Source organism: Lampris incognitus, chromosome 12, assembly GCF_029633865.1.
Source record: "Lampris incognitus isolate fLamInc1 chromosome 12, fLamInc1.hap2, whole genome shotgun sequence".
In the NCBI taxonomy this organism is placed as follows: domain Eukaryota; kingdom Metazoa; phylum Chordata; class Actinopteri; order Lampriformes; family Lampridae; genus Lampris; species Lampris incognitus.
This window is the reverse complement of record NC_079222.1, coordinates 50042696-50068518: the sequence shown is the minus strand read 5'-3', so window position 1 is coordinate 50068518 and position 25823 is coordinate 50042696. Positions and strand designations below refer to the sequence as shown.

Here is a 25823-nt window from a genome sequence, read left to right as displayed (position 1 = left end):
TATGGCAGCCATTTGTCCCAAGCAAGAGCGTTAATTGAGAACTGGTAAAAGTAAGAGAATACCCAAACATGTCCGGAAATGGACTGACCCACAAATAAGTCCACATAGAGGATGAACTCAATAGGACGCTCTTATGAAAGCTCAGGGGTACCGAAATAATAGATGAGTAAAAATAATCATGTTAGAGATGCCGTAGCCTGCAGTAAGACAGATGACGTCCTGTATGAACAGAATGAGACAGAAGACACGGTCATGTCATGTCCATACTAACATGAAAAATGATGTCACCCTATGGTGCCGCACCTGCACCTGCACCTGCACCAGCACCAGCTGTGCTGCCAAAGGCTTGTCTTACGAAAACCCGCCAGGCGCCCATGGACACTGTGGAGGTGCCTCCCTACAGCAGCAGACGAAAGCTCTGCTGACCCCGACATCGGTCCTCTCGACCTGTGGCACACCCTGTCAGAGACTGAGGTTACTGCTGCGGGGGCCCTCCAGGGCCTCCATTCTCCACCACCAGTTTCACCGAGCCATAGCCAGCCTCCTGGCAGCCCTGCTTGGCCTCAGCTGGATCAATCCGGGTCTCAGGATCCTGGTGGGGAATGCGTCCAGTGTCTCCCTCCTTCCTTCAGCCCACTTCAGAGACCCCAGAGGGTCCGCAGGGCCCCGGACGTGTTTGGTGACTGGGTTAGTCACTGACCATTGTTAAGAACTCAAAGACTTAACTGTTAGCTAGTTAGTGGTGAGATCATAGACAGAAGCAGCAGCTGTAAGGTCACCATCAGGTCATCCTGTCTCACCTGGTGTCAAGGACTGTCCTCCTTGTCTTCTCCACACTGTCCTGTGTTCTCCCCCATGCAGAGGTGAGCCTATTCAGCCCGTTCCAGATCACAGAGAAGGTCCTGCTGCGGATCCTCCAACACCCGGACGTCATCCAGGAAATCAAGTTTAATGAAAATGACAAACGCTCGGCACAGCACTTTATTTACCTCAGAGGAAAACCCGCAGACTACTTCATACTCATCCTGCAGGTACGTACCTGTGTGAGCAGAGCCTGTTATTTACTCATCCATGTTACTGTCTCATACAGGTAGACTCACTTCACACACACACGCACACACACACACAGACACACACACGCACACACACAGACAGACACGCACGGTCTAGTTTCTGGACGGTGGATTAGGGTCAGTGGTGTGACTTCTGCCACTCAGTGTCTGGCTTTGGTCTTCTTACAGGATGCTTACAAATTATTTTCAGCACGGTCTAAACAGGAACACCCTGCTCCCCACAGCCTTTACTACCAACAACCTGCCCTTTACACTGTACACTGTACACTATACACTGTATACCATACACCGTACACTGTACACTATACACTGTACACCGTACACTGTACACTATACACTGTACACCATACACCCTACACTGTACACCATACACTGTACACCGTACACCATACACTCCACACTATACACTATATACTGTACACTATACACTGTACACAATACACTATATACTGTACACCGTACACCATACACTGTACACTATACACTGTACACAATACACTATATACTGTACACCGTACACCATACACTGTACACTATACACTGTACACTATACACTATATACTGTACACCGTACACCATACACTGTACACTATACACTGTACACAATACACTATATACTGTACACCGTACACCATACACCGTACACTATACACTGTACACTATACACTACACCGTACACCATACACTGTACACCATACACCGTACACTATACACTGTACACTATACACCGTACACTGTACACTATACACTGTACACTATACACTATATACTGTACACCATACACTGTACACCATACACTATACACTGTACACCGTACACCATACACTATACACTATATACTGTACACTATACACCATACACTGTACACCATACACCGTACACTATACACTGTACACTATACACCGTACACTATACACTGTACACTATACACTATATACTGTACACCATACACTGTACACCATACACTATACACTGTACACCGTACACCATACACTATACACTATACACTATATACTGTACACCATACACCATACACTGTACACCATACACTGTACACTATACACTGTACACCGTACACCATACACTGTACACTATACACTATACACTATATACTGTACACCATATACTGTACACTATACACTGTACACCATACACCGTACACTCCACAGTATACACTATACACTATATACTGTACACTATACACTGTAGATTGTACACTATACACTGTACACTATACACCATACACTGTACACTATACACTGTACACCATATACCGTACACTGTACACTATACACCATATACTGTACACCATACACTGTACACTATACACTGTAGATTTTACACTATAAATTGTAGACTGTACAGTATACACTATACACTGTATACTGTACACCATACACTGTACACTATACACTGTACACCATGCACCGTACACTGTACACTATACACTATATACTGTACACCATACACTGTACACTATACACTGTAGAGTTTACACTATAAATTGTAGACTGTACACTATACACAGTATACTGTACACCATACACTGTACACCATACACTGTACACTATACACTGTACACTATACAATGTGCACTGTACACTATACACTGTGCACTACACTCCACTGTACACCATACACTATACACTTTACACTATATACCATACACTGTCCACTATACACTTCAGACTGTACACTATACATTGTACACTGTACACCATACACTGTACACTATATACTGTACATTATACACTGTACACCATACACTGTACACTATTTACTGTACACCATACACTGTACACCATACACTGTACACTGTACACTATAGAATATACACTATACACTGTACACTATACACTATACAGCATACACTATACACTATACAGTATTATTTCATACACTATACACTATACGCCATACACTACACATCGTACACTATACACTGTACACTATAGTATACAGTATTATTACATGCGTGCATGACAACTTGAGGGAACAGTGGTGATTATACTATGGTATTATTATACTATGGTACTATTATACTATGGTATATTATACTCTGGTATGTTATACTATGGTATATCACACTATGGTGTATTGTATTGTGGTATTATTATACTCTGGTATATCATACTATGGTATATCATACTATAGTATTATTATACTATTGTATATTATACTATGGTATTATTATACTCTGGTATATTATACTATGGTAAATCATACTATGGTATATCATAATATGGTATGTTATACTATGGTATGTCATGCTATGGTATATTATACTATGGTATGTTATACTATGGTATATCATACTATGGTATTATTATACTCTGGTATATTATACTATGGTATATCATACTATGGTATTATTATACTCTGGTATATTATACTATAGTATATCATACTATGGTATATTATACTCTGGAACATCATACTATGGTGTATCATACTATGGTTTATTATACTCTGGTATATTATACTATGGTATATCATACTATGGTATATTATACTCTGGTGTATCATACTATGGTGTATTATACTGTGGTAAAAACAGTATGACAGAGTGGCGGTGGGGTAAATGTGAGGGAGAAAGATAGAGTACGTTGGGGTTTGTTGTCTGCCATCTGTTCAGTTCATCCTGCCCCTGTGCCATAGTGCAAGGCACAAAAGGGGGTGTTATACGGCAGGGAACGTGGGGAAAAGGAATGATATGAGAGCTGAGAGGACACAAATATGGTGTCCTTCTCTCTATCTCTCTCTCTCTCTCTCTCTCTCTCTCTCTCTCTCTCTCTCTCTCTCTCTCTCTCACACATACACATGAGGATAAATCAGACTATAAAACAAACCAACATGAGGATAAACCAGACTATAAAACAAACCAACATGAGGATAAATCAGCTATAAAACAAACCAACATGAGGATAAATCAGCTATAAAAGAAACAAACATGAGGATAAATCAGCTATAAAACAAACCAACATGAGGATAAATCAGCTATAAAACAAACCAACATGAGGATAAATCAGCTATAAAACAAACCAACATGAGCATAAATCAGCTATAAAACAAACCAACATGAGGATAAATCAGACTATAAAACAAACCAACATGAGGATAAATCAGCTATAAAACAAACCAACATGAGCATAAATCAGATATAAAACAAACAAACATGAGGATAAATCAGACTATAAAACAAACCAACATGAGGATAAATCAGCTATAAAACAAACCAACATGAGGATAAATCAGCTATAAAACAAACCAACATGAGGATAAATCATCTATAAAACAAACCAACATGAGGATAAATCAGCTATAAAACAAACCAACATGAGGATAAATCAGACTATAAAACAAACCAACATGAGGATAAATCAGCTATAAAACAAACCAACATGAGGATAAATCAGCTATAAAACAAACCAACATGAGGATAAATCAGCTATAAAACAAACCACATGAGGATAAATCAGACTATAAAACAAACCAACATGAGGATAAATCAGCTATAAAACAAACCAACATGAGGATAAATCAGACTATAAAACAAACCAACATGAGGATAAATCAGCTGTAAAACAAACCAACATGAGGATAAATCAGCTATAAAACAAACCAACATGAGGATAAATCAGACTATAAAACAAACCAACATGAGGATAAATCAGCTATAAAACAAACCAACATGAGGATAAATCAGCTATAAAACAAACCAACCTGAGGATAAATCAGCTATAAAACAAACCAACATGAGGATAAATCAGCTGTAAAACAAACCAACATGAGGATAAATCAGACTATAAAACAAACCAACATGAGGATAAATCAGCTATAAAACAAACCACATGAGGATAAATCAGACTATAAAACAAACAAACATGAGGATAAATCAGCTATAAAACAAACCAACCTGAGGATAAATCAGCTGTAAAACAAACCAACATGAGGATAAATCAGACTATAAAACAAACAAACATGAGGATAAATCAGCTATAAAACAAACAAACATGAGGATAAATCAGCTATAAAACAAACAAACATGAGGATAAATCAGACTATAAAACAAACCAACATGAGGATAAATCAGCTATAAAACAAACCAACATGAGGATAAATCAGCTATAAAACAAACCAACATGAGGATAAATCAGCTATAAAACAAACCAACATGAGGATAAATCAGCTATAAAACAAACCAACATGAGGATAAATCAGCTATAAAACAAACCAACATGAGGATAAATCAGCTATAAAACAAACCAACATGAGGATAAATCAGCTATAAAACAAACCAACATGAGGATAAATCAGCTATAAAACAAACCAACATGAGGATAAATCAGCTATAAAACAAACCAACATGAGGATAAATCAGACTATAAAACAAACCAACATGAGGATAAATCAGGCTATAAAACAAACCAACATGAGGATAAATCAGGCTATAAAACAAACCAACATGAGGATAAATCAGCTATAAAACAAACCAACATGAGGATAAATCAGCTATAAAACAAACCAACATGAGGATAAATCAGACTATAAAACAAACCAACATGAGGATCAATCAGCTATAAAACAAACCAACATGAGGATCAATCAGACTATAAAACAAACCAACATGAGGATAAATCAGACTATAAAACAAACCAACCTGAGGATAAATCAGCTATAAAACAAACCAACATGAGGATAAATCAGCTATAAAACAAACCAACATGAGGATAAATCAGCTATAAAACAAACCAACATGAGGATAAATCAGCTATAAAACAAACCAACATGAGGATAAATCAGCTATAAAACAAACCAACATGAGGATAAATCAGCTATAAAACAAACCAACATGAGGATAAATCAGACTATAAAACAAACCAACATGAGGATAAATCAGCTATAAAACAAACCAACATGAGGATAAATCAGGCTATAAAACAAACCAACATGAGGATAAATCAGCTATAAAACAAACCAACATGAGGATAAATCAGCTGTAAAACAAACCAACATGAGGATAAATCAGCTATAAAACAAACCAACATGAGGATAAATCAGCTATAAAACAAACAAACATGAGGATAAATCAGCTATAAAACAAACCAACATGAGGATAAATCAGATATAAAACAAACCAACATGAGGATAAATCAGCTATAAAACAAACCAACATGAGGATAAATCATCTATAAAACAAACCAACATGAGGATAAATCATCTATAAAACAAACCAACCTGAGGATAAATCAGCTATAAAACAAACCAACATGAGGATAAATCAGCTATAAAACAAACCAACATGAGGATAAATCAGCTATAAAACAAACCAACATGAGGATAAATCAGCTATAAAACAAACCAACATGAGGATAAATCAGCTATAAAACAAACCAACATGAGGATAAATCAGACTATAAAACAAACCAACATGAGGATAAATCAGACTATAAAACAAACCAACATGAGGATAAATCAGCTATAAAACAAACCAACATGAGGATAAATCAGCTATAAAACAAACCAACATGAGGATAAATCAGACTATAAAACAAACCAACATGAGGATAAATCAGCTATAAAACAAACCAACATGAGGATAAATCAGCTATAAAACAAACCAACATGAGGATAAATCAGCTATAAAACAAACCAACATGAGGATAAATCAGCTATAAAACAAACCAACATGAGGATAAATCAGCTATAAAACAAACCAACATGAGGATAAATCAGACTATAAAACAAACCAACATGAGGATAAATCAGCTATAAAACAAACCAACATGAGGATAAATCAGCTATAAAACAAACCAACATGAGGATAAATCAGCTATAAAACAAACCAACATGAGGATAAATCAGCTATAAAACAAACCAACATGAGGATAAATCAGGCTATAAAACAAACCAACATGAGGATAAATCAGCTATAAAACAAACCAACATGAGGATAAATCAGCTATAAAACAAACCAACATGAGGATAAATCAGACTATAAAACAAACCAACATGAGGATAAATCAGCTATAAAACAAACCAACATGAGGATAAATCAGCTATAAAACAAACCAACATGAGGATAAATCAGCTATAAAACAAACCAACATGAGGATAAATCAGACTATAAAACAAACCAACATGAGGATAAATCAGCTATAAAACAAACCAACATGAGGATAAATCAGCTATAAAACAAACCAACATGAGGATAAATCAGACTATAAAACAAACCAACATGAGGATAAATCAGCTATAAAACAAACCAACATGAGGATAAATCAGACTATAAAACAAACCAACATGAGGATAAATCAGACTATAAAACAAACCAACATGAGGATAAATCAGCTATAAAACAAACCAACATGAGGATAAATCAGACTATAAAACAAACCAACATCAGGATAAATCAGACTATAAAACAAACCAACATCAGGATAAATCAGACTATAAAACAAACCAACATGAGGATAAATCAGCTATAAAACAAACCAACATGAGGATAAATCAGCTATAAAACAAACCAACATGAGGATAAATCAGCTATAAAACAAACCAACATGAGGATAAATCAGCTATAAAACAAACCAACATGAGGATAAATCAGACTATAAAACAAACCAACATGAGGATAAATCAGACTATAAAACAAACCAACATGAGAATAAATCAGCTATAAAACAAACCAACATGAGGATAAATCAGACTATAAAACAAACCAACATGAGGATAAATCAGCTATAAAACAAACCAACATGAGGATAAATCAGCTATAAAACAAACCAACATGAGGATAAATCAGCTATAAAACAAACCAACATGAGGATAAATCAGACTATAAAACAAACCAACATGAGGATAAATCAGCTATAAAACAAACCAACATGAGGATAAATCAGCTATAAAACAAACCAACATGAGGATAAATCAGCTATAAAACAAACCAACATGAGGATAAATCAGCTATAAAACAAACCAACATGAGGATAAATCAGACTATAAAACAAACCAACATGAGGATAAATCAGACTATAAAACAAACCAACATGAGGATAAATCAGCTATAAAACAAACCAACATGAGGATAAATCAGCTATAAAACAAACCAACATGAGGATAAATCAGCTATAAAACAAACCAACATGAGGATAAATCAGACTATAAAACAAACCAACATGAGGATAAATCAGCTATAAAACAAACCAACATGAGGATAAATCAGCTATAAAACAAACCAACATGAGGATAAATCAGCTATAAAACAAACCAACATGAGGATAAATCAGACTATAAAACAAACCAACATGAGGATAAATCAGCTATAAAACAAACCAACATGAGGATAAATCAGCTATAAAACAAACCAACATGAGGATAAATCAGCTATAAAACAAACCAACATGAGGATAAATCAGACTATAAAACAAACCAACATGAGGATAAATCAGCTATAAAACAAACCAACATGAGGATAAATCAGCTATAAAACAAACCAACATGAGGATAAATCAGCTATAAAACAAACCAACATGAGGATAAATCAGCTATAAAACAAACCAACATGAGGATAAATCAGCTATAAAACAAACCAACATGAGGATAAATCAGACTATAAAACAAACCAACATGAGGATAAATCAGACTATAAAACAAACCAACATGAGGATAAATCAGACTATAAAACAAACCAACATGAGGATAAATCAGCTATAAAACAAACCAACATGAGGATAAATCAGCTATAAAACAAACCAACATGAGGATAAATCAGACTATAAAACAAACCAACATGAGGATAAATCAGACTATAAAACAAACCAACATGAGGATAAATCAGCTATAAAACAAACCAACATGAGGATAAATCAGCTATAAAACAAACCAACATGAGGATAAATCAGCTATAAAACAAACCAACATGAGGATAAATCAGACTATAAAACAAACCAACATGAGGATAAATCAGCTATAAAACAAACCAACATGAGGATAAATCAGCTATAAAACAAACCAACATGAGGATAAATCAGCTATAAAACAAACCAACATGAGGATAAATCAGCTATAAAACAAACCAACATGAGGATAAATCAGACTATAAAACAAACCAACATGAGGATAAATCAGACTATAAAACAAACCAACATGAGGATAAATCAGCTATAAAACAAACCAACATGAGGATAAATCAGCTATAAAACAAACCAACATGAGGATAAATCAGACTATAAAACAAACCAACATGAGGATAAATCAGCTATAAAACAAACCAACATGAGGATAAATCAGCTATAAAACAAACCAACATGAGGATAAATCAGCTATAAAACAAACCAACATGAGGATAAATCAGCTATAAAACAAACCAACATGAGGATAAATCAGCTATAAAACAAACCAACATGAGGATAAATCAGACTATAAAACAAACCAACATGAGGATAAATCAGACTATAAAACAAACCAACATGAGGATAAATCAGACTATAAAACAAACCAACATGAGGATAAATCAGCTATAAAACAAACCAACATGAGGATAAATCAGCTATAAAACAAACCAACATGAGGATAAATCAGACTATAAAACAAACCAACATGAGGATAAATCAGACTATAAAACAAACCAACATGAGGATAAATCAGCTATAAAACAAACCAACATGAGGATAAATCAGCTATAAAACAAACCAACATGAGGATAAATCAGCTATAAAACAAACCAACATGAGGATAAATCAGACTATAAAACAAACCAACATGAGGATAAATCAGCTATAAAACAAACCAACATGAGGATAAATCAGCTATAAAACAAACCAACATGAGGATAAATCAGCTATAAAACAAACCAACATGAGGATAAATCAGCTATAAAACAAACCAACATGAGGATAAATCAGACTATAAAACAAACCAACATGAGGATAAATCAGCTATAAAACAAACCAACATGAGGATAAATCAGACTATAAAACAAACCAACATGAGGATAAATCAGCTATAAAACAAACCAACATGAGGATAAATCAGCTATAAAACAAACAAACATGAGGATAAATCAGCTATAAAACAAACCAACATGAGGATAAATCAGCTATAAAACAAACCAACATGAGGATAAATCAGCTATAAAACAAACCAACATGAGGATAAATCAGACTATAAAACAAACCAACATGAGGATCAATCAGCTATAAAACAAACCAACATGAGGATCAATCAGACTATAAAACAAACCAACATGAGGATAAATCAGACTATAAAACAAACCAACATGAGGATAAATCAGCTATAAAACAAACCAACATGAGGATAAATCAGCTATAAAACAAACCAACATGAGGATCAATCAGACTATAAAACAAACCAACATGAGGATAAATCAGACTATAAAACAAACCAACATGAGGATAAATCAGCTATAAAACAAACCAACATGAGTGTTTGAGCCAATTTGCTTGTTTAGTGCCATATTTCATATTTCATTTATTTTGCTTGCATTTCTCTATTGTTCTGCAATATGCCTCTGTATGAAACTGGGTTCTTGATGGCAGTTCCCTTTATTGCCCAGTAGGTGACTCCACCTGTCAGAGCGGAAATGCATTACCTGTCTATATAATTTTTTTGGTCCTGATGACGTGCAGGTGTGTTTGTTACCGGCGAGGGCAAACAAGTGTTTGACCGCCACGTCTTGTGGTTCGTTGTGCACTTGTCAAGGTAGTGCCGTTTGCTTTAGATCTCTCATGCAATTGTGCGTCGGATATTTTTGTGGTGTAAATAAATCATTGTGGAGTATTATTGCATCGGACCTTGTGGAAGTTCAGTCATTGATGTGACACGTGGCCTACTTCAACACGGACGCGTCAGTTAGGAAGTTCTAGCCTCCTCATGGCTTGTAGGTTTATCGTTTTTCGTCACAAGTAATTCAAGCCATTACACAAAGAAGTCAAAAACTTTGCTCGTTGAGGACGTCGCTGAGGACGTCGTTGGATGGTTTTCCCGTGTGAGCTGCCCCTTTGGTCTGATCCATTGAGGACGGCGTGGGATGTGTTTGTGCATCGCTTTCATGTGGGGATGTAAACGCGGACGCACGGAGAGAAGGCCGACCGTCAGGTCAGCGCCCTGGAGCTCCAGCGGTACCCAGCGCCAGCTGCCAACGTCTCCAGTAGGCCTTGAGCCGAGGTGTGTGGTAGCGACCCATCAATGGCCATTTAATTAGGTACACACAACTTTGTGTTTGCGAGCGTAACTTCCATAGCATTGGTAGGTGAATGACTGGGCCTTCCAGCCTGTCCTTGAGTTTGGGTTGAACCAACTTGCGCGCATAAAGGTATTGCGGATTGTCAACATGGACGGTTCTGAGGACAGTAATGTTGACAAACCCGTGGGGGCCGAGGCGGCTGCGGACAGTGTCGTCGCAATGGGGCAAAAGGGAAATTAAACCGACCTATAAGGTTTTATGTGAAAGGTTGGGAAAGTTGCAAAATGAAAGATCAGGGAAACTAAACACAGCTAAAAAGCTGAGGCAAATGATCGAGGTATTCGTGCAGGCTACTGATGTGAAAGGGGTACAAGGTGGATTTGATGAATATGGTAGGCTGTGCGAGACAGCCATAGGTCTGCATAAGGATGGCATGTCTGTGTTACCTATGCCCCTGGATGAAATTGAAAAACAAAACGCCTGGTTTGGGTCAAGAATGGCAATTGAGGGGTCCGCGGTGGTGTAGCGGTCTAAGCATCGGCTTTGTGTCGATGCAGTTGCCCGCTGGGGGCCGGGGTTCGCGTCCCGGTCTCGTCAGATCCGACTATGGCCGGACTCGATGAAGCAGCAATCATTGGCAACGCTGTCTTGGGGAGGGGGGCGGAGTCGGCTTGTGTTCGTCACATGAATGTGTCTCTGGTGTGTCGGAAAAAACAGTGGTTCGGCCTGGAGTCACCTTGTCACGAAAGTGGGGAGGCGTCTCCTTCGAGACTGCCGGCCGGAGAGATGCAGTACGAGGGTGGGTGTTTGAATTAAAATAGGGATCGATTGGCCACTAAATTGGGAGAAAAAAGGGAAAAGTCAGAAATAAATTGATATATAAAAAAAAGAATGGCAATTGAGGAGAGTTTCCATGTTCAAGTTGAACAATGGTTGGCGCAAAATATTGGTAATGTGAGCAATGTGGTTGACGTGCACCCAGATAATGTGCCCAGAGAGGATGTGCACCCAGTTAGTGTGCCCACAGAGGATGTGCACCCAGAGGACGTGCACCCAGACGATGAGCAACCAGATATTGTGCTCTCGCACAATGTGGATGATGATGTGAAACCAGGTGACAGCGCATCAAATGTTGAATGTAGACACTCTCAAACCAGCAGACAGAGTGGTAACAGTACAGCCTCTGAACGTATCAAAGCAGAGGCTGAGAGAGCTGCACTGCTGGTGAAAGCAGCATCTTTGAAGGAGAGACAAGCTCTGGAGGCTCAGGAGGAAGAGTTAAGGAGAAAGAAGGAAGAGTTAAGGAGGAAAAAGCAGCAGCTGGAAATGGATGCTGAATTGGCTGCATCCGCTGCTAAACTGGCTGTTCTGGGCAATGCATCAGAGAGTGGGAGACGGTCACGAACCTCTAATGGAAGGATATCGCATGTGGAAAATCACACTGGACCTCCTCAACCAATCTCTGCTGTGCTAAATCCAGCAGCAAAGCCATCAAATCTTCCTGTGCAAGAGCCCGTTGTCAAACCAAAGACAAAACCAACTGTTTTAATCCAACAGCCCAGTGACAAACCAAAGCCAGTCACTGTTTCACTGCAACAGCCACAACAGCCTGACTCCAGTGTCAAACTAAAGGCTAAAATGTATGGAGCCGCTGCACAACCACAGCCCTCCCAAATGCCACCACAAGGCGGAGCTGCTGCACAACCACAACTTCATGTTATGCCTGCTCTTACTGGGCCACATGCACAATTGTATCAAACCTCCCCAATGCCACCACAACGTGGAGCTGTTGCACAACCACAATTTCATTCTATGCGAGCTCATACTGGGTCACCTGCACCATTGTATCAACCTTCTCAAATGCCACCACAAGGAGACTTCAGCACAATCATGCAACGGCAGAACGAAATCACAGACGCCCTTGTGCAACAACAGCTCTCAATGTCTTACCATCCAGAGATATCCCTGCATTTGATGGCGATCCGCTTCAATATAGGAGCTTTATAAGAGCATTTGAGCATAATATTGAATCAAAGGCTAACAAAGCAGATTGCTTATATTTTTTGGGACAATTCACAAAAGGACAACCACGAGAGCTGGTAAGGAGTTGTCAGCACATGATGCCTGATCGTGGTTACGACATTGCAAAGAATCTCCTGCATGAACATTTCGGGAATGAGTTTAAGATTGCTACATCTTACATTGAGAAGGCTTTGGCTTGGCCCACAGTTAAGTCTGAGGATGTAAAGGCGCTACAGGCCTATTCTCTGTTCCTGCGCAACTGTTGCAACGTGATGACAGAGCTGCAACACATGCAAGAGCTCGACATGCCTACCAACATGCACATGATCATGACCAAGCTGCCCTACAGATTTAGGGAAAGATGGAAGACAACAGCTCATGAGCTACTGGAGCGACGACATAGCAGAGCTGTTTTCAACGATCTCGTCACATTCATGGAACGCCAAGTTAGGATCCTTTCTGACCCACTTTTTGACGACATCCAGGACCAACCAATTGGCAAAGAAGTATTGAGCAACAGAAGCAAGTCCCAGCCTCAGTCCAAGTACAGCAGAGCTAAAGGCAACAGCTTTGCTACAACTGTGACACGTCTGGACTCCAAAGAACCAGACTCAGGCTCTGTCCAGAAGGGGCATGATGCCAAAGTGGAGAAATCTGGATCTTGTGTGTGCTGCTTTCGGAGTCACTCTCTGGCGGAGTGCTCACGGCTGAAAAGTAGGAAGCACAAGGATAAAATTCTCTTTATGAAGCAAAAGGGGATTTGTTTTGGATGTTTGTGTTCCGGTCACATGAGTGGTGATTGCGACAAGCGCCTAACCTGCAAGGTTTGCGGAAAAAATCATCCAACCATGCTTCATATTGACAGGCCTTATCCCAGCACAGACCAGCAGCCTAAGGAATCTGCGAGTGTCACTTCAGCTGTCAATCCAGTTGTCACTACAGCTAGCACTACAGCTTCAACGCAAACTTATGATCTTACTGGGGCCGGTGGAGGTGATTGTAAGCTGTCCATTTTGCCAGTCCAAGTCAAGTCCACAAAGGGAGACAAGATACTGCAAACGTATGCCTTTCTCGACCCTGGCAGTTCTGCAACATTTTGTTCTGACCACCTAATGCATGCGTTGAATGTGACTGGACGACAGACCAACTTCCTTTTGTGCACTTATGGACAGGAGAAGGTGGTCCCAAGTACCTCACTAAAAGGTTTCAAGGTGTCTGTTCTCAGTGGTGACACCTTCTATAGCCTCCCAGAAGTCCTTTCGCAAAGAAAAATGCCTATGACCAGTGACAATATTGCCACCCAGGAAGATTTGGTGAAGTGGCCTTACCTGTCTGATGTCCAAATCCCCAGCAGTAAGGCAAATGTTGACTTATTGATTGGTATCAATGCACCCAGATTATTGGAACCTTGGGAGGTGGTCAACAGCCATGGAAATGGTCCGTATGCTGTGAGAACTGTTCTGGGCTGGGTGGTCAACGAGCCCCTTCAAGCAGATAATGGTTCTGAAAATGGGCTTCCAGTGGCCAATGTCAATAGGATTTCCGTGAGCAGATTGGAAGAGATGCTGAGCAACCAATATAACCATGATTTCAATGAAAGGAATTCAGAAGAAAAGGGAATGTCAAGAGAAGATGTTCGATTTCTGAAGATCATGGATGAATCAGCACAGCTCATGGATGGACACTATAAGGTGAAGATGCCCTTCAGAAGTGACCAGCTTGCTCTTCCCAACAACCTCTGTGTGGTCAAGCAACGACTACTTGGATTACATAGGAGGTTCAAGAAAGATGAAACGTTTCACAAGGAATACACCAGCTTTTTCACTGACGTTATCAGGAATGGATATGCTGAGGAAGTGCCTCAGCATCAGCTGGATCGTGGAGTTAGGCAAGCCTGGTATGTTCCCCACCATGGTGTGCATCATCCAAGAAAGGGCAACTTAAGGGTGGTGTTTGACTGCGGTGCTGAATACCAGGGAACTTCACTGAACAGTGAACTGTTACAAGGCCCTAATCTCACCAGTTCGCTGCTTGGTGTTCTTGTAAGATTCAGACAGGAGCCAGTAGCGTTCATGGGAGACATAAAGTCAATGTTTTACCAGGTCAAAGTTCCTGAAGAACACCGAGATTTTCTCCGCTTTCTCTGGTGGCCTGAGGGCAATACAAGTCGGGAAGTTGTGGAACACTGAATGACGGTGCACCTGTTCGGGGCAGTTTCCTCCCCAAGTTGTGCGACCTATGCACTAAAGAAGACGGCTGAAGACAATCGCAATCACTTTGCTGCTGATGTTGTTGACACGGTCAAGCGAAACTTTTATGTTGACGATTGTCTAAAGAGCCTACCTACAGAGGAGGAAGCAGTGGCCATGGTCCAAGCTCTTTCAGAGATTTGTCAGAGAGGTGGCTTCACATTGACCAAGTGGCCCAGCAACAGCCGGTCAGTGCTGCAGTCAGTTGCAGAAGAGCACCAGGCAAGGGACTTGAAATAGCTGAATCTGGACAGAAATTAGCTTCCAATGGAGCAAGCCCTAGGGCTACTGTGGTGTGTGGAAACAGACTCCTTTAAATTCAAGGTGGTGACGAAGGAGCAACCGCATACCAGACGAGGTATGCTGTCCATCGTGAGTTCAGTGTACGATCCCCTGGGCTTCCTTAGCCCAGTTACACTGCCTGCCAAGTTCATGCTGCAGGAACTGTGTAGAAGAGGGTGCAGCTGGGATGATGACATTCCCAAAGATATTGCACACCAATGGACAAGATGGCTGGAGGAACTGGAAAAAATGACGTCATTCAAAGTCAACAGATGCGTTAAGCCTAAAGATGTTGGACACCCCACTTGTGTAGAATTACATAATTTTTCTGACGCTAGTGAACATGGATTTGGCACTGTTACCTACCTTAGGCTGCAGAACAGCAGGAACAGTATCCATGTTTCATTCCTCCTGGGGAAAGCGAGAGCCACAGCTCTGAATCAGGAACGGTTGAAGGGAGCCTTGCTCCAAGATGGAATTCACTGGAGTTTCAACCCACCAGGAGAATCGCACCACGGAGGTGTGTGGGAGCAAGTTATCCACATGGTGAGGAAGGTTCTTACATCTGTTTTGCATTTGCAAATTCTGTATGACGATGGTTTGCACACTGTCTTGTGCGAAGTGGAGGCAATATTAAATGACTGCCCCATCACCAAACTTTCCGACGATCCTAACGATCTTGAACCGCTCACTCCCAACCATATTCTCCTGATGAAAGGCAAGCCAGTCTTACCGCCTGGGCTCTTTGTGAAGGAGGATTTGTATGTGAAGAGGAGGTGGAGGCAAGCTCAGTATATTTCTGGACTTTTCTGGAAAAGATGGGTACAGGAGTACCTCCCTCTCCTTCAAGAACGGCAAAAGTGGAGTCAACCCAGGAGAAATTTTGTACCTGGAGATATCGTCGTTGTGGTCGACTCTGCAGCTCCTCGAGGCTCTTGGCTCCTCGGCAGAGTTTTGGAGACCTTCCCAGACAAGAACGGCTTGGTGCGCTCAGTGCGTCTTAAGAAGCAGCAGTTTCACAGACTTGAGACTGTTAACACAATATGGTTCCCTATGGCCCACTTTGGCTCTTTGGTTGCATTTACATGGTGTAATTGTTACGCCTGCCAACATGTAACAATTAGGGGCCGGCGTGTTAGAGCCAATTTGCTTGTTTAGTGCCATATTTCATATTTCATTTATTTTGCTTGCATTTCTCTATTGTTATGCATTATGCCTCTGTATAAAACTGGGTTCTTGATGGCAGTTTCCTTTATTGCCCAGTAGGTGGCTCTACCTGTCAGAGCGGAAAAGCCTTGCCTGTCTATATAATGTGTATGGTCCTGATGACATGCAGGTGTGTTTGTTACCGGCGAGAGCAACCAAGCTTTTGACCGCCACGTCTTGTGGTTCGTTGTGCACTTGTCAAGGTAGTGCCGTTTGCTTTATATCTTTCATGCAATTGTGCGTCGGATATTTTTGTGGTGTAAATAAATAATTGTGGAGTATTATTGCAACGGACCTTGTGGAAATTCAGTCATTGATCTGACAATTGGCCTACTTCAACACTTCAATAAGTAAGTTCTAGCCGGTCTCAGCCTCCTCATGGCTTGTAGGTTTATTGTTTTTTGTCACAAGTAATTCAAGCCATAGCTATAAAACAAACAAACATGAGGATAAATCAGCTATAAAACAAACCAACATGAGGATAAATCAGCTATAAAACAAAGCAAGAACAATTATGTGAAACATTGGAAGGCTGAAATCAAAACTCAAAACAAACTAGAAGTCTATCGGGCCCTAAAAACAAACTATGATCTGGAAGAACACCTCTTAACTGTCAGAGACAGGAAGCAGAGACAGACCCTCACCAAATACAGGCTCAGTGACCACAGTCTCGCCATTGAAAAGGGGAGACACAAAAAGACCTGGTTGCCAAAAGAGCAACGATCATGTGGTCAGTTCATGACAGATGAGGTGGAGACAGAGGGGCACTTCCTCCTTAAATGTGACAAATCTGAAAAACAGCGCCGGGCTTTTGTCCAGGAGCTGGATCATGTGACTCCAGAGTACCAGGACATGGAGGACGCAGGTAAGCTGTGGGGGGTCCTGGGAGGGGGGCCAGCGGCGAGCATTGCAACAAGATTTATATTATCTTGCCACAACCTGAGAGACAGTGGATGACGGCACCTATTGTACTGGTGTTATTTAATATCATAATCATTGTTGTTGTTGCTGTTATTATTATAATCATTGTTGTGTTGTTGTTGTTTTACATGCTTTGACAATATGTACACAAACGTATTTCATGCCAATAAAACACATATTGAATTGAATTGAGAGCCGGACAGAGAGACCAACAGACAGACAGACAGACAGACAGACAGACAGACAGACAGACAGACAGACAGACAGACAGACAGACAGACAGACAGACAGACAGACAGACAGACAGACAGACAGACAGACAGACAGAGAGGGATTGTGATGTTGACACCCACCTGGGGTGTAGATAAAGTGACTCCAGACACTCAGCATGCAACTTGAGCACAGCTACTCCAATTCCATCTCCGAAGGTGGAGTATTTGTGTGTGTGTGTGTGTGTGTGTGTGTGTGTGTGTGTGTGTGTGTGTGTGTGTGTGTGTCACTGGGATTGAGATGATCCGGCTGAGCAACAGTGCTAACGAGCAGTGTGTGTGTGGTCACTGGAGGTTTGTGAGTCTGAGACACTGGACCCTCAGGCGGGAGGTCCTGACTCAGGTGTAATGTTCATCAGGCTGCAAAGTGTTTCTGTTACACGTCCCAGGACACTGCAGCTACACACATCACTCGCTGTGAAGCACACACACCCGGTCAGTAGCTCAAGCAGAGTCGGCGACGCACAGGGAAGACTCAGTGCCGCGTGTAGTAAGGCACTGTTCAGCCAGAATATCCTGCAGTAGTCAGTAACACTTTATCCCATAGTACAATTGTACTATTTTATAGTATGTTGAAATATTTACATGTATTTATATTTCTATCATTATAATTGTAAAGTGTTACCCAGTAATCACCTCCTCTGGCATCCTTGTGTGTCTTGTGTGTGTCTTAGGGACGAGTGGAGGTGGAAGCAGGAAATGAAAACATGAAGTTTGAAACTGGGCCATTCTCCTTCTACGGAGTCATGGCTTTGACCACACCGTCACTTGGTGAGGCAGCTCACACACACACACACACACACACACACACGTCTACATACATACATATATAGTATGTACATATAGACTTTGTACACAGACACACAGGTACACGCACAACACTTCAACGTTTCATGTTGTTTTACTGGTGCTTTTAGCAAGACAGCAGACACGGATCACCATCCTGAAAGGCTGCAGGACTCAGGACTGCACCCTGCAGGGTTGAACTAACACGTGCATGACCACCAAACTGTAATATCTGCAGGGTCCTTAATGTATGTGAAGTGTCCGGTCTGCACAGCGGGGAGGTTTTTGTCGTGACACCCGGATTCTTTTCATCTTGTTTGTTCTGACAATAACCACAACTACAAGCTGAGTTTTAAAAGATGTGAAATACTTAAAATATATTACAATAATTATACTATATGTAATAGCTAATTATATATTAATAAAATATGATATTATATAATTATATATTTTTAATTATAATAATTAGTAATGTAGGTTTCCTCCGGGTGCTCTGGTTTCCTCCCACAGTCCAAAGACATGTAGGTCAGGTGAATCGGCCGTACTACTGTCCCTAGCTGTGACTGTGTGTGTGTGTGTGTGTGTGTGTGTGTGTGTGTGTGTGTGTGTGTGTGTGTGTGTGTGTGTGTGTGTGTGGCCCTGTGATGGCCTGGCGGCCTGTCCAGGGTGTCCCCCCTGCCTGCCGCCCAATGACTGCTGGGATAGGCTGCAGCATCCCCGCGACCCTGAGAGCAGGATAAGTGGCTTGGATAATGGCCGGATGGACATAATTATAAATCATTAATATCCATTAGGGCATCAAGTGCTAAAGGTGCAATTGGCGTCCTATTGTTTTTTCAAGTCTCTGCTATAGCCTGGGTGCGTAAGATGGCGTCGTTCGACTTCTGACATACGAGTACTTGCACAAGAACTTCCGGTCTGGCTTGTTGAGAGAAGAGATGGCTTTGTTTTCCACTCGCTGTTTGCAGGACCTCCCTAAAATCACGGTCAGCGATGTACATCACATCATGGGTGCTTCCTCGGTAGCTCAGACGAACAGAAAAGAAAAGGGGTTTAAGATGTATATCTCGGGCGACATCCACAACTACGAGGGTGAGTAACGGCATCATTGGAACTATGCTAGCGCTAGCTAGCTAACTAATATGGGTTTTAAGCCGTTAAACAGGTGGGGGGGGTGTAGAGAAGGAACAGGTGAGTTAATTTGGTGGGGGTGATTAAACGAAGTGATACAAATCAGACGTACCTGGTGTAAAACCAAATGTCCTCATCGGAACCAGCAAAATGCCTCAGGCTGAATTTGGACTGTAGCTGGACGGTCTCTACATAGTTGTTTCTGGAGCACTTCTATTTGTGTCCTCATTGACTCGTTTTGGGTCAGAGCATCATCCAAAGCAGCAGGATTAGGAGTCAAGCAATAGTCATGCTCTTGCAGGCAGCTGCTGACATCCAGCTCATGACCAGAGGAGTCCAGAGCTGGCAGAGGGGCCACAGCAGGACGCTCCCGGCGCTCCCACACACCTAGCCTGGGTGCAGGTCTGGAGTACTCGTTCCACGCAAAGAGTGTGGGAACAGCTCCTTTCTTGAGCCTCCTTAACACTCCTGTAGCTGGCACAACGAACTCACCCGGTTCAACAGGCCCACTACACCCTTCTGTACTCTTGGTGACGGTAAATGCGTCCCTCCGAATCTTGGCTAGCCACGTAGCTCTTTCCTCGCAGTTCCCAGGGGATGGATGGAAACTTAAAAGAGAATTATAGCGCGCCGGATTCGCACGCTGTGGCACACAACAGTGCTCAGTGGAGCCTGATTCATACTTGAACGTCCCTTTTTGCCCTATTTGATTCATTGATTTTTTTTTAAACCAGACAGACTATCATGATTATAGGGAAGCTACACCTAGTCTGTGTGGGTTACCTAAGATACATAAACAGGATGTGACCTATAACATCTCTAAGTTTCTGGCATCTATTCTTAACCCCTTGGTAGGCAGTAATGAACACCACATTCAGAACACTATGGACTTTGTGGGTCAGGTGAGGAACATCATTATGGAGAGGGATGAAACAATGGTCTCATGATGTTTTCACGTGCGTTCCTGTTGACGAAGCAGTGGAGGTAGTCCGTATGAAATTACAAAACGACCCCACCCTTAGCAATAGGACCACCCTTAACACTGGCCAAGTGTGTCTGCTCCTGGAGCTGTGTCTTCAGTCCACGTACTTCACATTCAACACATACATGTCTAATAAATGCTCTGGAAACAGCCAGTTAGCTTATAAGCGTCTAACGTTACGTGCACGACAGAGAGAAGAATGAATCCAACGAATGAAAGCGCACATGCGTGACGCAAAATCTCACTCCAGCCAGGTTACCAAAATTGACAACTCTAATATACAGTAGCCTATGCCTTGCAATCAGTGTATTATGCTGGGCAAACAGCCCACTCACTGCTCACTCTGCTGTAGCCTAGGCTAAATTTGGAGGTTTGCGGGTCGGGTGGGGTTCAGGTGATTAATTAACGCACATTTGAGCGGGTCGAGTGGGGCGGATTGGCTCTCGTAACGGGTTGGGCGGGTGCGGATATTAAAAAACCTTGACCCGCACATCAATACCACCTAGCCATTGGTTCAGATTTGTGTATGACACCCGGGTTGAAATTATATCTCTGGACGTAGCACATTTCACTGACCACATTACCTCTGTGGACACCACATCAAGTTCACCAGGGAGGATGTGGAACATGACAGGGTAGTCTTCTTACACTGTGAAACTCCAGTTGGTGATGGGGAAAATTGATTGTTGATGTTTAGCGTAAACCAACACATACTGATCAGTACTTAAGGTTTGACTCTCATCATCCACTGGAGCACAAACTAGGAGTCATCAGGACGCTGGACCACCGAGCTGACAACGTCCCCACCGACACAGCAGCCGGGGAAGGGGAGAGATCCCACATTAAACAGGCCCTGGTTAAGTGTGGTTATCCTAACTGGGTGTTTGGCAAAGCCAGGAAGACGCCCAAACAGTGCAGCAGCTGATAGAAGTGAGGAGAAGGACAACAGCTGCCAAAGCGTAAACCAGTGGTGATTCTGTATGTGGCGGGAGTGTTGGAACAGTTGAGACATGTATTTTCCAAACACTGCATCTCAGTTGCTTTCAAACCCCAAAACATGGTGTGCCAGAGTTTGGTCCACCCCAAGGATCAGATCCCCCGGCACAAACAGAGCAATATAGTGGACGCTGTTAAGTACCGGGAGGATTGCTGTGACTTGGACATTGTGGGAAACTAAACAGACGCTGGCCAAAAGGATGACACAACACAGAAGAGCTAACACGTCAGGCCAGGACTCCACAGTCTACACCTTCTACACAGTCTACACCATCTACAGACCAGTGGCCACTCTTTCAAGGATGAGGATGTGCACATCCTTCATAGGGAGGAATGCTGGTTTGAAGGGGGAGTCAAAGAGGCCATCTATGTGAAGAGGGAACGACCATCCCTGAACCGGGGGGGGGGGCTAAGAGCACATCTGTCACCATCTTACAATGCTGTTACAATGACTATTCCCCAATCATCTGTGAACATGGTTGTTGTAACTCTAGTTAAAGGTCACACCCATATTTGCATATGAAACTGGTCGTTGGTTTCGGTCGTTATGCCACTGTATTGTTTATAAGGATGGGGGTACTACCTGCAGTCACTGTATTGTTTATAAGGGTGGGGACACCTGTAGTCAGTTGAGACTGAAGAGGTCACCTAGATGAGTGATGAAACGTTTCTCTCAGTAAACGTCGTGTCCAGATGAACTGATTCAACTTCCTGTGGTTCCTAAGTTTAGCCCAGTCTTCACCGAATTTGCCACATGGCCTCAATGTACCGATGTTATATCCTGTTTTGCTGTCACTGGCCACCAGATTTGGATCACATGCTTTGGGCGGGGCCTATTTTACAAAATATGCAATAACTCACTAAAGCATTGTGCTATTGTGATCAAATTTGGTGCACAAGTACACATGTGCACGGCAAGCTAAGAGGGGGAAAAATGGTAGGCATATTGATTATAGGGGGCGCGATAGCAACTTTCTAGAATTGAAGTGGCCGTAAATTGGCTGCTGTAAGCAACAGAAATGAAAATGTTTTCCCTTTTGCTCCTGTTGTGACAATGCGTCAGTCCACAACAGACATGTCCCCCTTTCTGAACCAAGTCAAATGTCCACCATTTTAAAACTTTTCTAAAATATGGTTTCACTGCTCCTCACACAGCTTGATTCAACCTTCACCAAATCTGACACGCAGCCTCGTTGGACTGTCCTGCTCAAAATATAGCTGTTGTTTTGGTTTTGTTTTTACATTCCATCCTATTTCTCTATAACAGGTCTCGAGGCCTCCTACAAAAAGTGCCACATCTCTTAAGTACATAGCGCTAGCTGAACTGAACTTGGTGTATATGTGCAGGCGTACACTGAGATGTCATATGAATTTGGTGGCATTTCACCAATAGGTGACAATACTACAATATAATAACTTCAAATTCCCCTTGACAAGTTTGTAGATGTAACTAAGTCATGGCAAGTGATACAGACTCCATCCGTATCCCAGAATGCTCAGTACTGTACCTGAGGAACAATCCACCAGCGCATGATGTTGTCAAGTATGGCTGACGTGTTATAAAATGCATGAACCTCTAAGGCCTCAAAGTATTGGGATCTCAGACACTAAAAATGGCACATGTATTATCCTCCCGCATGGGTCCAGATGAAGTCTTTGCCTCCGGGGTCATCAGGTCCTCGTTGTGACGAATTGTCACTTGCGACAGAATCTACACAATGTAGTGATCTTCACCTGATATAACAGGGACACTGAACCTGCTGCAGGAAATGCTTTGGATCTGTGATTTAAGTATTGTTAGCAAGTACCGAGAGACAAGGTGCCCAAAATGTTGTACACGCCTCATTTACTGGATTATCTTCTTGTGAACTTGATAAAGGTGTGGCCGGTGTTTGAAAGGAGAGGCAGCTGTGTGTCTCGCTGTCACTTCGTTTTCACACACAACACAGATGTAAACTAGCAGTGAAACCATCATTGCATTGCTACGTTTTCCTTTTACAGAGGAGCCATGAACTTGTGTTTGTGTGTCTGTGTGTGTTGTGTGTGTGTGTGTGTTTGGGACAGAGGGAAATAAGTGCTGATGGCAGGTGGTAGATGATGCAAGTTTGCCTGAGAAGGCTGTCAGGACACAGCGGGGTAATTGAATTAACCTGTACTTAAACCTGCATAAGTATAGGAGGTGCTGACATCTAGTGGTCACGTGTCATCATTACTTTGGTTGGCCCTCTAAAATGTTATACTTCCTCATCAGACGGTCAACCCGGTGATAGGCTCAACGACACAGTTAAGTGATCATAAGTCATAAATATAATGAGGTCAGTTTCTTCAGGTCATGTCAAACTATTTTGGGACTTTTTAGCGTTTCCCTCATCTTGCCTTTTGCTTCTTTCTCCATTTCTTGGGGGTGGCAGTCCAGTGGTTCGCACTGTTGCCTCACAGCAAGAAGGTCCTGGGTTCGAACCCCAGGCCATCCCACATCCTTTCTGTGTGGAGTTTGCATGTTCTCCCCGGGTGCTCCGGTTTGCTCCCACCATCAAAAAGACATGCATGTTAGGGTTAATACTCCTGCCTGTGCCCCTGAGCAAGGCAATGGAAAGAAGAACTGGAGTTGGTCCCTGGGTGCTGCAGCTGCCCACTGCTGCTATACCATAGGATGGGTTACATGCAGAGAACACGTTTCATTGTAACCAGTAAAATGTCGAATAGTTGCTTTCTTTCTTTCCTTCTTTCTTTCCTTCTTTCTCTAGCTTGATTAAACTGTTTGCGTTTTGTGTGTACACATGAACGCATTTAAGTGTAAATTAGCCCTGTTCAAAGAAGGCTCTTCATCCGACCATCCAAATCTGACACACTTTCCCGCCTGTGAAGAGATGCATAAAGATGTCCCCGAATGTGAGAAAACATCTCTCAAGTACGGAGCAGACACAGAAACACCGCTGCAGCAGTTCGAGCAACGCTTTCAAGGTTTCCACGCCACGCAGCCACAAACTGCGTTATCCACTGACCCCCTCTCTGCTGCTGTCAGCGGGCAACCCCAGAGTTGCAGCTTGAACCTTGCAAACTACAGTCAGACCCCTTCTTTCAAGGAAAGCGCAGTGAGAGAGGAATTTCATTTTGGAGACTACCACCCGAGTCCTACTTTCCACTGCGCAGGGATTTTGCACTCAATGGCCAGCATGTTTTGGGAGCACTAACATCTGCAAGAGCGGCTTCTGAACAATTAAGCACACAAGGTGGCGGCGCAAATTCACATTTAAAGCGGCCTCACCCACTACCAGTGTGGGAAGATGGCGGCGTGAATTCACGTTTGCGGCGGCCTCACCCAGTACCGTCCATGCAGTGTCTTTGTCCACGTCTGTGTCTAAGTTTGTTTTCGTTTGATGGCTGGGAGAGCTGGCGCTGGATCGGCTGGGAGAGCCTGGTCTGCTGCGTCCGGTGGGCCCAGGGACCACGGCCCTGCCTGGAGCTGTGCCTGAAGAGGAAACACCGAGGGTGGTCTGACAGGACGCGGAAGCGGGGCAGGCTAAGCTAACTGCTAGCCCATGCAGACCGGCAGTTCATATAACACCAAGGGCACGCTGGCAGCGGCTTCGCCTAGCCTTGACGGTGTTTTTAGTGTTGTCGTGTGGAGTGTGGGGAGGTGTGTCGAAGGTGTCTGGCTGGGAGAGCTGGCGTTGGATCGGCTGGGGGAGCCTGGTC

The 25823-nt window shown here is 42.2% G+C and overlaps 1 protein-coding gene across 1 annotated transcript in view; it reads left to right on the top strand.

Annotated features, from left to right (window-relative positions):
* The window catches only part of LOC130121822 (metal transporter CNNM4-like), a 46584-nt gene that overhangs the window by 9286 nt on the left and 11475 nt on the right, over positions 1–25823 (top strand). Inside the window, 2 exon segments of the mRNA XM_056290741.1 lie at positions 862–1031; positions 18904–19000. Coding sequence (XP_056146716.1) covers positions 862–1031; positions 18904–19000 — 267 coding nt within the window.